The 13,753-nt window shown below is 37.2% G+C and overlaps 1 protein-coding gene and 1 long non-coding RNA gene across 3 annotated transcripts in view; one reads left to right on the forward strand and one right to left on the reverse strand.

The window, feature by feature from the left end:
- Positions 1–6,894, forward strand: part of NUP205 (nucleoporin 205) — a 102,467-nt gene extending 95,573 nt beyond the window's left edge. For both annotated transcript variants that reach the window (XM_069087293.1, XM_069087295.1), the window contains exons 41-43: positions 2,575–2,703; positions 4,383–4,456; positions 6,535–6,894. In XM_069087293.1, coding sequence (XP_068943394.1) covers positions 2,575–2,703; positions 4,383–4,456; positions 6,535–6,687 — 356 coding nt within the window. In that variant the 3' untranslated portion in view covers positions 6,688–6,894. The remainder of the gene's footprint in view (positions 1–2,574; positions 2,704–4,382; positions 4,457–6,534) is intronic.
- Positions 1–12,739, reverse strand: part of LOC138160634 (uncharacterized) — a 34,958-nt gene extending 22,219 nt beyond the window's left edge. Inside the window, exons 1-2 of the long non-coding RNA XR_011168178.1 lie at positions 12,691–12,739; positions 6,147–6,212 (exon numbers count right to left, since the gene is read on the reverse strand). This is a non-coding gene — a long non-coding RNA (uncharacterized lncRNA). The remainder of the gene's footprint in view (positions 1–6,146; positions 6,213–12,690) is intronic.
- Between the last annotated feature and the right edge of the window lie 1,014 nt (positions 12,740–13,753).

The raw sequence follows: 13,753 nt of genomic DNA on the forward strand, positions 1-13,753 counted from the left end.
CAGTCCAACTGGGATCTTTACTGTCTTTGCCTATTAGCCTGGGGCTCTCATCATCATAACTCAGAATTATTTGTTGATGATTTTTGCACATAAGCCTACCCTTTCCTTTTCTCTCCTGGATTCCTAAGATTTTTATATTCTGACCTTTCTCTTGGCAGCCAGAATCATTCCTTTTTCTTTCATTTTGAAAAAAAGTTTTTCCTCTGTCAGGATAAGAGTGAGAATTCATACCTCTTTCCAACATCTTTTGCCTTGATCTGGGCCGGTTTTTCTGGAGGACATGCCCATTTAAAGAAGAAACTTCTTCAGGGAAAGTCAGATGTGGTGACTTTACACATTCAAAGTGTTTCTCCTCCAGGTCAGGTGTAGGAGGAGAGTTAAAAACTGGTGAAGAATTCTCACTGAAAAGGGTATTTTTTTTTCTGCAAAGAAAGTTGTAAGAGTTTTCTTGTGGTCTGTTTCATTTTTAAACCCATTGAGATGAAAGTGACTTACTTACAATTACCAGGTCAAGGTGATAATCTTCATATGATCTTACCTTTGGCTTTTTAGGAACTATCTTTTAATGCGATATTACAGTTAAGAAGATGAACAGATTCCTTTTCATCTATCTTCTGTTTCCCTCTTCTCAAAATAGCCGTAAAGGCCTGAAAAGGTGTCAGTTGGTCATGTATAATTGGAAATAAGTCGTATAGGGTTGGAACTGTAACCAGATCCTTCAGAGATACTCTGAAGAAGTGCTACACTACTTCATCATTCATTCAGTCTGTCAGCAGGTTACTGTACTTTCGTCTTGTGGGAATAGCTCTGAGGGAATGCAGCAGTTGACTGTTTGTTAAGGCCGTATATTCTGAATAAATGTATAAGGTCTGTGTAATTGTATGGTTAGGTATTTTCTGGCTGTTTAGATAGCCTGTTGAGTGACTGAATTAAAAAGTATTCTTATAGATTAGAACAGTGTGTTAAAAGAAGAGACTTGAGCACTTTGCTGAAAATAAGAAGAAATCTAATAGAGATGACTAAAATTCTACATTAAGTTAAAAACAAATTATTCCCTTTCATTGAACTTTCATTAAACCTTTCTCTTTAAGAAAAACTCTGGGAATGGAAGGAGAATATAGAAGAGTTTTGGAGAAACTGAATCAAACAAATCCTTTCTTTTGACTTATCCTTTTGAGGGGAATAGGGAATGGAATTTTTTAAGCCCCTACTATGTGTCAGATGCAGTTCTAAGCACTTTACAAATATTATCTTATTTAATCTTCACAACAATCCTATGAGGTAAGTGCTGTTATTATTCCTATTTTAAAGTTGAGGGAACTGAGGCAAACAGAGGTTAAATGACTTGCCTAGGATCACAGCTAGTAAGTGTTTGAATCTGGATTGGAACTCAGGTCTTCCTGACTCCAGGTCTAGTGCTATATCCACCATGCTACCTAACTGCCTTTTTTTTGGAAGGGGGAAGGTAGGGCAGTTGGGGTTAAGTGACTTGCCCAAAGTCACATGGCTGGTTTTTGTGTTGTGTCTGAGGCCAGATTTGAACTCAGGTCCTCCTGACTCCAGGGCCGGTGCTCTATTCACCGAGCCACCTAGCTGCTCCCTAACTGCCTTTTACAAATTGAATTTTTAGAAATGTCACCTTCACTTCAAGTTCACTCATCATTCATCTCAGTAGCTGGCCTCTGACCATACTATAGCTTGCAAATATCCTTCCTAAGAAATGGTTCCCGGGACTTAACATATATATGCCATATGTGAACAAATGTTGCTTGAACAGGGTTGAGAATAATGGGAATTCTGAATGGGCTCAGTGAGTGATTGGAGTTTATATAAGTAATGTCTTATAATTTCCATTGTTTCTCCAAGCTACTCAACACAAGAAAGACTTTCTTTTCACTTCCTCTTAAATATAGTATATTGAAACTAACAATGTTGATTAATTGGTTAAAAATTATTTGGGCTCATGGCACAGCAGCAGGAGGTTATGAACGACTGAGGGACAAAGAGCCCTGACCTTGCTTGAGTCCCCTGAGACTGCTTTGCATCCATGTCTAACTCCTTGGTTCTTATTCTCTAATATTACTTCTTGTATGGCCTTGGAAAAGCCTGCAGTAATGCTCTGTCCTCCCAATCTTCAAATTTCCAAGTAAGATACCTCCCTTACTTATATTCCTATAGCCCTACAAACTGCTCATCACTGACAAAAATAGCTAAATGAGTCATTTTCACATTTTCAACATATGTATCCTTATGTTAAAAACTAATATGACTTTTAAGTCTTTTCTACTCTTCAATTAAAACTATGTTAATAGCTACTCCCATCTTGTATGTATGTGTGTATGTGTTTATGTACATTTAATATTTAAATGTTGTGTATGACTATTTTTCCCCTCCAAAACTATAATGATAACAGTGCTATTATCATTAGTATATCATATAGTACATCATATCCACAGCGGCAGTAATATTTATAAAACTTGTTTATATTCTAGCATATACTAGACTCAGAAGTTCCCTTTTAAGAAAAATCACCCTCATAAAACTGTTTTCCTTGATCTGAGGTCATACTTGTAGATATCATAGAGACTTGCTTATTTATCTTTTGGCGCCACTTAGAATACTATTTGTTACGATGCACTCCCACTGATTCCCACGATTCTCTACTGGCTTCTAGGGCTGCATTTAAAAGTAGGCGGTTACAAGGTAAGACTTATTCTGCATGCACATTATTGTGTTATGATATAGTAGAACTTAAATGCCTACAGAAAATGATATTTATGCTTTGATATTCTTTTGATTTTTTTTTTTTTTTGTGGAATTACCACATCACAAGCTAATCGTGGCTATTGATCAAGAACTAGTTGTTACTAACTAGTTATCTGGAGGCACCATTTTAATTTTAAAAATTTTGTCCTTTTATATGGCTATTCATAGCTTGATTTCTTTTTTTGAAAATAGCCTGCTCATATGTTTTGACCACTTATCAGTTGAGGGATGGCTTTTTTATACATTTGGCTCAGTTCCTTATATATTTGAGAAATGAGACCTTTATCAGAGAAACTTAATGGGAAATTTTCCCCTTAGTTTCTTGCATTCCTTGTGATTTTGGATGTATTGGTTTTGTCTGTGCAAAAGTCTTTTTAATTTCATATAATCAAAATTATCCATTATATTCCTGTGATTTTATCTATCTCTTGTTTAGTCATAAATTCTTCCCTTATTCATAAATCTGAGAGGTAAAATATTTGCTTATGATATCACTCTTTATATTTAAATCATATACCCATTTTCATTTTATCTTGGTATACAATGTGAGATCTTGGCCAATACCTAAGTTTTTGTCAATCTACTTAATAGTTTTGACAGCAATTTTTCTCACATAGTGAGTCCTTGCCCCAAAAGCTTCAATCTTGGGATTTATGAAAGCTGAGATTATTATGGTCATTTACAACTATGTTATTGTATATCTAATCTATTCTACTGATTCACCCATTTATTTATTTATTAACCGGTCCAAATTGTTTTGATGCTTACTGTTTTGTTGAGATCTGGGACTACTAGGCCACCTTCTTTCACTTTTTTTCATTGATTCCCTTGATATTCTTGACCTTTTATTCTTCTATATGAATTTTATTTTTTTCTAGCTTTTATAAAATTTTCTTTTTTTGTTTAAAAAGAAATTGATTTTTGCTTTAGGTAGTTGAGTCAGGATTTAGGCAAATAACAATTGTAATTGTACTTTGGAATACTTTAGTCTAGAATCATAGGGAAGCCAGGAGTAAGGGTCAAGATTTTGCCTCTGTTTTAGGCAGGCAGATAATAGAGAGCACAGATTCCCTGAGTTAAAAAGTTATGTGGCATATAGGTAAATGAGTAGCCTAAGTCTAGTCATGTGCCTCACTTGACTTGGAGGTGGCCAGCTTGTAGATAAGGTAAAGATCCCACTTTTTGTTACATCTGGAGCATTCCATCCTCAGATCCTTGGGCTAACATATACCTGGTTTACTTGGTCTCTGACCTTCCTCTTTACTCCAGTATTGGGCTTAAAACCATTCATGAACCCTATCTCTTTGTGTCCTTCAGTTGTGGACTGACTTAGCTCTGGAATATCTCTGGATATATATTCAAACAGGGACTTAAGATCTGACTGGCTAACAAAATGCTTTACAGATGCTGCTTTCTATAAATAATTGAAAATATAGTCAACATACAATCATTTGCATTTTTGCTTTCACAGAGATAGGTTTGGAATTGCAAAGCAGGTTTTATCTCTTGGACTCAAATCATAGTATCTAAAATCTTTATTCAGGTATATGTGGCTGAATTGATATTTATATATGTTCTAGTTATAATAAAAGTAAAAACCTTTATTTTATTTCTAGATGCTTTCACTTCAGATACAAACTTGGATTTCAGAAGTGGGCTGACTCGAGTGAGCCAGCATGATATAGAGCAGGTAAGGTAGATCCCATAAGTTTGGTTTCTTGATTTGTTTGTTTTTTGCTTTTTAGAGGGGGAAGGCAGAGCAATTGGGATTAAGTGACTTGCCCAAGGTCACAAGGCTAGTAAGTGTGTCAAGTGTCTGATTTGAACCTGGATTTGAACTCAGGTACTCCTTACTCCAGGGCTGGTGCTTTATTCACTACGCTACCTAGCCCCAGCTTTAAAAAAAAAAAGTTAAAATAACCTTAGAATATAATTTAAATCAGATACTCAAATTTGGAAGATACTGAATCAGTCATTTTAAGTGGGCTGATAGTTTTGCTTCTTCTGATTAACCCTGTAGTTATTAGTTTTTAATGACCTTGGAAACTTGTCCTTGTTGATAAAATAGTAGTAAAACACCTTGCAAGGGTTGTTTTGTAAGAGCAAAATATTATCTTCATTTTAGATATGCCTTATAAATACACAAGAAGCACTCTGGCATAGTGAGTAGAAGGCTAATAGTGGAATCTGGAAGAGTAGGTTTAATGTCTCGCCTTAGACACATACTGGTTGTATCCTAGGGCAAGCCACACAGGATACATCATACACACTCAAATATTTGTCAAATGGAGATAGTATTGTTGAAATTGGGGTCCAGTTCAGGATCAAGAGGTGGCCCAGCTTTGCACTCATGCCTCAATTGCTATGCTGTCAGTCTAGACCTGACTACAGTTATGTAACCTCTTGACTACAGTTACGTAACCCCTATTTTATAGAGGTAACTTATTTGCATGTTTTTGGCAAAACTAGATTTGTGATATCACATCAATTTTAAGTTTGGCTATATTTAGGTTTATAGATTTATGTTAGTATCATAGGGTTAAAGGAAGGGGAGAAACAGGACAAGAATTCATTAAGCATCTGCTGTGTTAGGCACATAGCTGGGCGCTGTGCTATGTGCTTTTACAAATATTATTTCATTTGATCCTCAGAACAACTGTCTGAGGCAGAGAAAACTGAGGCAGACAGAGATTAAGTGACTTGCCCAGGGTCACACAACTAGTCTGTATCTAAAGCTGAATTTGAATTCAGGTCTTTCCCTTTCCAGGCCCACCTCTCTATCTACTGTTTCTTTCTTTTCTTTTTTTTTTTTTTAAGCAATCGGGGTTAAGTAACTTGCTCAAGGTTACACAGCCAGTTATTTTTGGGTGTGGTGCTGAGTATCTGAGCCCAGATTTGATCCAGGTCATCCTGACACTGGAGCCGGTGCTCTTACTCACTGAGCCACCTGGCTGCCTCTAAGCAATTGGGGTTAAGTAACTTGCTCAAGGTTACATGGCCAGGTGTTTCTGGGTGGGTGCTAAGTGTCTGAGCCCAGGATGCGATCTCCAGGTCATCACAACAATGGAGCTGGTGCTCTTACTCGCTGTACTACCTGGCTGCCCCTCTGTCTACTGTTTCATGCAGCTGCCTAAATAAGGAAAGCAGATTTATAGTTCTAAGACATACACATATATATCTTCCATTTGCTATGCCTTATGTGTATATATACACACAGGGAATGTGTCTTTTATATATATGTATAATATTAGAACCACAAGTAGCCCCAAAAGTTAAAATGCAAAGATTAGATAAAATGGATGACAATGACTTTGTTAGAGTCACCTAGCATTGTAAATAATGATCTGGGTGGAGTTAGGAAGATATGGGTTAAATCTTACCTCTGACACATATTTCTTCTGTGACCGTGGACAACATGGCAACCTCTCATTTCTTCAGGCAATTTTCTGAGAATGTAAGAGATGAGTAAACTGATCTGCATCAGTCAGGGTAATGAGTCTCCGTACTAGGTGTTTCCAGAACTGATGAAATCACAGATCTGGACAGTAGTATACATTATATGTAAGTGATAGATCTGTTAAAAAGAACTGTCGTCATTTTTCCAATCCCTAAAACCCCCTATCACATTAGTAATTATTGGGGTAGACAATGTGGATATGACCAGTTGGTCATAAGGACCAAATTTGTCTAGAAATTTTTGAGCTGTGTGAAATTGTGGAATGACCCTGACATTGCCATTTTGAGAAATTTCCTTTTCATTTCCTCTAGCTTCAGATTGAAGCCATCAATGCCTTTGGTGAATCACTGCAAAAGAAGCTTCTGGACATTGAAGGATTATACTCCAAAGTTCGATCACGCTATTGTTTCATACAAGCACTTGTCAGACGCATTCGTGGCTTATTAAGGCTGTCAAGAGGCTGAAAGACTCTTTATTCTCCTTTCTTCCTGAACAGATGAAATAGGGGACATTCTTAATTTCAATTTTGTAGACCAGTTTATTTCTAAATTATGGCCAAAAAAATATTTTCATACTTTTTTTCTTATACAAATAGGTTTTCTGCACAGTTCCCATCTCAATACCCCATAATTAAAGATAAAAACAAAAAAATAAAGTTTTTTTTAAACAAATGTATATTCCATCTTTTGAAAAATGACCTAGTGAATGATCCCGGGGGGTGGGGGTTGGAGAGCAAAAGAAAAATTCTTGGATCTTATTCTATATGTAAAACAAAAAATGTATTGTTGAAACTTTGGATTTTCCTTCATCACAGTAAAAATATAGTGCTGCTGATTTTCATTTTTATCCTTGAGGGTAGGAATATGGAGAAGTTGATATAGCCATACTGTTTTATAAATTAGGCCTTGTTTTGAATAGTATGCTACAGAAATACAAAACCACTCTTTTGTAGTAAATGTTTTGTGGGCTGAAAGTATATAAATTCTGTTATATATATAACTGGAGGAATAACTATTTGACATTTTTTTTTCAGATCTTGTCTTGAAATTTCCCAAATTAACTCTGTATTTTTATTTCATATATAATTAACTTGATGGAAATGACCAAAATTTCACATGTCACGCTCAGTCTACTCCATATCTGGTCACACTTTCTGTCTAGTAAAAGTGCTTCCTTTTTCATTTCAATCTCACCGTTCTGGTCTAATACTTCAGAAATATTGCTGAGAAGAAAAAATAGCTCCTCTAAATTCAGGTAAGCAAAGAAAATGAAAACTTTGCTTCTGATGTTATGGGTTTTCATGGCAATTAAGAAAACTTAAAATAACTACAGAAGATATTTATCAAAATGCCTTTGTTTCTCTCAAATAATATTTTGGATTTGATAGGAAAGAGGGAGAGCTTCTAGGTAACAGCACCAGAAAAGCAGAGGTGGTGAGGATGAGGCGTGTTTAGTGACTAGTTTGGCCAGAGTGGTTTTGTGTAGGAGAGCAGTGGAGGATAGACTTGGCCATGTAGTGACTTGGCCCTAGGCCCACCCACTGCAGGACAGAGCTGTGCAAAAGTACCAAGAGGAGAGAGAGGCACCCTGGGGTGGGGAGTCAGGAAATCCTGGTTTCAAATCTTGCCTCTGACAAATAACTCGTTGTGTAACCTTAGGCAAGTTGTCTCACTGTCTTCTTACTGAGCCTGCTAACTCTCTAAGACTAAATTGCAGAACTATTGCTGATCTACATTGGTAAAGGGCATTGAAATAAAAAAATTTTGAGCAAAACCAAAATTAGGATAGATAGAATAAATGAGCTGTGCGGTGACCAAAAATCCCTAACTTAAGTCAGAAGAACCCTGCTAACAAATAGAAGTAATTAAAGGCAATTTATTTGATTAAGAAATATGATTAAAAATAATACATTTACAATACATATTTACAATAATGTATACTTAACCATCAGTCTTTGGGCAAAGACACAATGCTGAAATAACCAGAAAAAAGACAGGTTTGTTAGGAAGCCTAGTTTCATAAGAAAGGTGCCCTCCCAAGCCTTTTGAAAAGACTTTGAATTGTGTTTTAATTAAGATTGTGGATTTTAAAGTCACTGGACTGTCTTCTGCTTTTCTATTCATTTCCCTGAGTACAACAGATCTGAGGCAAGGGTTAGGAACATTATTCCAAGCTAAAGGCTTGGAGAAGTAAATGACAGGTAAAAATGAGAGAGAAGGGAACAGTGTAACCTCAGTAGCCTGTGGCAATTTTGGCATCTAGGTATACTACAACATGGTTCTATGTATCCCTTAGACATCAGAAGTGGGTTAATTTCTGTTCTTGTTTCTCATACATTATTTTATCAAATAATGAGGCAAGGAAGAGTAGAACACTTTTTGTATATAAAATTTCAGGAAAAAATGGACCAAAAATTTTTTTCTTAGAAGGAAAATTCAATTATTTGGCAATTTCATTTATGTGATGATAATTTATTTCCTACTGATGCTGGATAAGTGAAGTATTTATTAGTATATTACCAATGAATTGCTTATTGTAAATGTTTGTTTCTATTTTGTTAGGCAAAAATCATACAGAGGCCAGTTACCTGGGTTTGTAATTTTGGACTAAGTATTGGAAGATCACTAATTAAGAGAAGTTTCTTGGCTTCCCCTCTGGAATCTTTAAACCTGACCAGCCTATCTATCTTCCAACCAATTTAATTGGGAGCCCAGCTCCTAATAATGACAGCCTGAGTAGCTTGACATGCTCACCACATTGGAGAGGAGGAAGCTAACAATGTAAAGTGAGTTTGGGTTTGGATGAGAAGGTCTCAACTCATTCTGCATTTAACTTCCATTATTTTACACAGTAGATGTTCTAAAATTCTTTTAAGTTGTTGAATATCAGTAAATAAGATTTCATCTTCTCTAATGCTCATGGCAGTGTGGATGGGGCCTGGATTCTTGAAGGGCATGTTAGCCAGGATTTGGTAGGTCCTACTAAGCTGGAAAGGCATCATATAGAAAGGGGGACCCTTTTTATGGTCAATATGTCATTGGAAGGCTAAATTTTGAGAAACTGTTCTCCAAAGTAGTTACATGGTACAGTCATTAGAGTAGAGGACTTGGAGTCAGGAAGACCTGAGTTTATTTCCTGCCTTGAACATCCTAGCTGTGTGACCCTATGCCAGTCCCTTTACCTCTCTGTTCCTCAGTTTCCTCTTCTGTAAAATGAAGATAATATCACTTCACAGAGTTGTAAAGATCAAATGAATTAACATATGTAAAATGTTTTGAAAACCTTAAAGTGCCATATTAGCTATTATCATTACCAAAGGGTAGATACCAGATGATGAATTTTTTTTTTTGTCTATAGCAATTCAGTTAGATATCTACTGTGTAGAAAGCACTATGCTAGGCTTTAGGGATATAAGGATAATTATTGTAGTAACTTCCTGATTAGGCTTCCTTTCAGTTTCTCCATTTCATCCTTAGCGCAACTCTCAAATATTCCTAAAGCACAAATTCTCTACCTTGCCATTCCCCTTCTAGATGTTAACCGTTTTTTGTTTGTTAGGGAGACCTTCGGCAATCTGATGAATGTAGGGATCCTTTCTCAGAATAATATTTTTAAATGCACAAAACAGAATCATAGGATTACAAAGGAAACCACTTATATTGAAATACAGTTAACTTCATGAACCCCAATTAAAGAACAGAAGCCTAGGATAAGATCAAGACTTTAGAACAAAAGGGGACTAGTCCAGCCCCTTCGTTTAGGGGAGACCAGGGAGAGGGGAGATTAAGTGATTTGTCCGAAGTCCCACAGTGGCAGGGGCAGGTTTGAATTCTGGTCCTTAGACTCAAATGGTCTTTCTCCCAACCCAGTCACTTCTGCCTGCCTCTCTTAGCTTGCCCTATAAAGCTCTTCACCACACAATTCCAGCTGACCTTTCTAGGCTTAGTGCACATGATTTTGGTTTCATGAATTCTGCCCTCCGGGCAGACTGACTGCTTTGCTGTTCCTTGAGCATAACATATTATCTCTTGCTTCTTTGACCTGGTACCAAATCATATTGCACTGTGCCTATCTGCCTTCAGTCTTCCTGATTCTCCTTCAGAGCTTAGTTCATGTCCTGCTCCTACAGGAATACTTTCTAGATTCAGTTAGTGTTAACCCCTCTCTCCAAAAGAAATTATGTTGTATCACTACATACATACATATACATATATACACACACATATGTATGTGTGTGTGGGCATACATGCACATATGTATGTGTATACATATGTATATTTTCATATTTATCTGTGCCCAAGATTACCCCTATTAGAATATAAATTCCTGGAAGGTGTAGACTTTTTTTTTTGGTTTTTGTTTCCCCAGCACCTAGTACAGTGCCTGACAACAAGCTTATTTAGTAAATGCTTATCAAATGAATGAATAAGAAGCAGGCTGTTCTTTCAAGAAGCTTAAAGCTAAATGGGGTGAAAGGCATATAAAAATAACTAACATATGTAGGAAAATGTAATAAATACAAAGAGGAAAACTGGTTATACCAGTGGGGGTCAAACTCAAGTGGAAATGAGGAGTGATCCATACAGAAGGATTCCTGGGGGGGGCCACATATTGGCTTAGTTTTAAAGGGTAATGTTATATATATTGTATTTTTTATTTCATTAAATATTTCCCAGTTACATTTTAATCTGGATCTGCTGGGGTCGTGTGTGTGTGTGTGTGTGTGTGTGTGTGTGTGTGTTTTTGATACCTCTGCCCTTAAAAGTACAGAAGGTTAGAGTCACATTCAGGAGTTCATACCAGTGGATGATCTCCCATGTTTTGAAGTGTAATTGACTTCTTATAATATTAGATAGACTTTATCCCAATTTCTGGTTTGACAGTTGGCAGTGGTTTCTAGAGACTGTAATGAATCAGAATGACATTTTAGTCCACAAGAAATAGCTCTAGGTTATCATCTATCTGGCTAAGTTATTTATCTCATGTGTAAAATGAGAGTTAGATTAGATGACCTCCAAAATCCTCTAGGTCTAAAAGTGTCTAATCGTAATAACGTCCTCTAAGAATTTGAATGTCAGGAATGTGTAGTTTGAGTAGGTTACCACTAGATGGTGGTGTTGCTCATTTGGGTAGCCTTAGTTCAGCACTTCTGTTTTTTGGAATCAGGATTTGAGAATCTATCCCCAGATTACATCACATGCAAGCAAAGAGAAAGCCATAGAATTTTAGACCTTGGTAGAATCTGAGGGGTGATCAGATTTGTAATGCTGGTGTGCTAGCTTAGTTTACACTACTTCTTGATGACAGTTCTCTGCTTGCAGGACCGTATCTACTTAGAGTAGGTAGTGACTAGTTCCCATCGTTGACCTTGTTTTCTCTTCAGTGATGATACTTAAGATATCTAGGACTCATTTACTACTGGTGCTTGGCTACAAAAGTCTGCCACTGATCAGTCAATACTTCAAAATGAGAAAGTGACCGTTGTCTCATCTTGCTCTCATAATTATTTTCTGTTCCAGTCAAGACATATGGACTATAAATATAAAGTAAAAGAACAATTTTGTTTCTTCTGGTTCCTGTTTCCTAGATTTTCCTCTCTGATGACCACTTTCATAAAGCCTTTCTTGCCCCAACTCCCCCTCACTTCCCAGCAACTTGTGCATACCCTCCCCAAACTACTTTATATTGATTTTGTATATACAGGCATACCTCATTTTATTGTACTTTGCTTTATTGCATTTTGCAAATGTACTTTTTACAAATTGGAGGTTTGTGGCCACCTTGCATTGGAAAAGTCAATCAGTGCCATTATTTGCAATAGCATGTGCTCACATTGTCTCTGACACATATTGGTCACTCTCACAATATTTCTTAACTTTTTCATTGTTATATTTATTATAGTGATCTGTGATCAGTGATCTTTGATGTTACTATTGTAATTGTTTGGGGGGCACCACTAACTGTGCCCATGTAAGACAATGAACTTAATAGATAAATGTTGTGTGTGTTCTGACTGCTTCTCTGACCAGCCCTCCCCCATCTCTCTCCCTCTCCTTGGGCCTCCCAGTTTCTTGAGATACAACATTGAAATTAGACCAGTTAATAACCCTAGAGTGGCCTGTAAGTGTTCAAGTGAACTGATGTGGCAGACTTCATTGTTGTATTATTTTAAGAAATTGCCACAGCTACCCAACCTTCAGCAACCACCACCCTGATAAGTCAGCAGCCCTCTACATGGAGGAAGACCTTCCACCAGCAAAAAGATTATGACTTGCTGAAGCCTCAGATGATGGAGATGATGGTTAGCATCTTTTAGTAGTAAAGCATTTTTAATTAAGGTATGTGTATGTTTTTTTAAACATAATATTATTGCACATTTAATAAACTACAGCATAGTTGTAAATAAAACTTTTATATGCACCAGGAAACCAAAAAATTCATGTGACTCCTTTTATTGTGATACTCACTTTATTGCAGTGGTCTGGAACTGAATCTTCAATGTCTCTGAGGTAAGACTGCATGCATACTTTTGAAAGACAGTATGGTCTTGGTGTTGGGTCAACTGGCCTGAAAATCAAAAAGACCTGGATTTGAGTTCCACCTCTGGCATCTACTGGCTGTGTGACCCTGGGCAGGTGATTTAACCTCTCAGTGCTCTAGGAAATTAAGATTATAAATTACAGAGAAGGTGCTGACTTTCATTGGCAGAGAGAATTTCCTCCCTAGGACTTTGTCTCCCACTGAAATCACAGGTGCAGTTAGTTGGATGCTGGTAAATGTTTAAACAGCTGACTCTATCCTCACCTCCCTCCCAAAAGAAGTACCCATGACACACTTTTAAGTAGTTTGTTACGTTATTAACATTTCCTTCTTTACTTTTTTTTTTTTAAAGCAATTGGAGTTAAGTAACTTGCTCAAGGTTACATGGCCAGTTTTTTTGTGTGGGTGTTAAGTATCTGAGGCTGGAACCAATCCCGGCTCTCCCGACTCCAGGGCTCTCCCGACTCTTATTCACTGCACCACCTGACTGCCCCATTTCTTCATTACTTTTTAAAGTCTACAAATCAAGAAAACAATAAATCAAGCCATGATTTATAGAATTTACTGATTTCTGAGGTGTAAACTCTTGAAGTTTTCACGTCACAATTTAATAATTTCATGAAAATTTAATGATCGGTTCAAAAGCAGGGTAAGTGACAACTCCAGCACACCCTGGGTCCAGTTCCTAGGTTTTGTTTTTATGTAAGTGGGTAAGATTTAGATACTTTGGGGGCAGCCAGGTAGCACAGCGAGTAAGAGCCCTGGCTCCAGTGTTGAGAAGACCTCGGAGATCGAATCCCGGGCTCAGACACTTAGCACCCACCCAGTAACACCTGGCCGTGTAACCTTGAGCAAGTTACTTAACCCCAATTGCTTAGGGGCGGCCAGGTGGCTCAGCGAGTAAGAGCACCGGCTCCAGTGTTGGGATGACCTGGATCAAATCCGGGCTTGGATACTCAGCACCACACCCAGAAATAATAACTGGCCGTG

The sequence above is a fragment of the Petaurus breviceps genome, unplaced genomic scaffold (assembly GCF_028583685.1).
Source record: "Petaurus breviceps papuanus isolate PSGF00001 unplaced genomic scaffold, PetGlider_PUasm1.0 181, whole genome shotgun sequence".
NCBI lineage: Eukaryota > Metazoa > Chordata > Mammalia > Diprotodontia > Petauridae > Petaurus > Petaurus breviceps.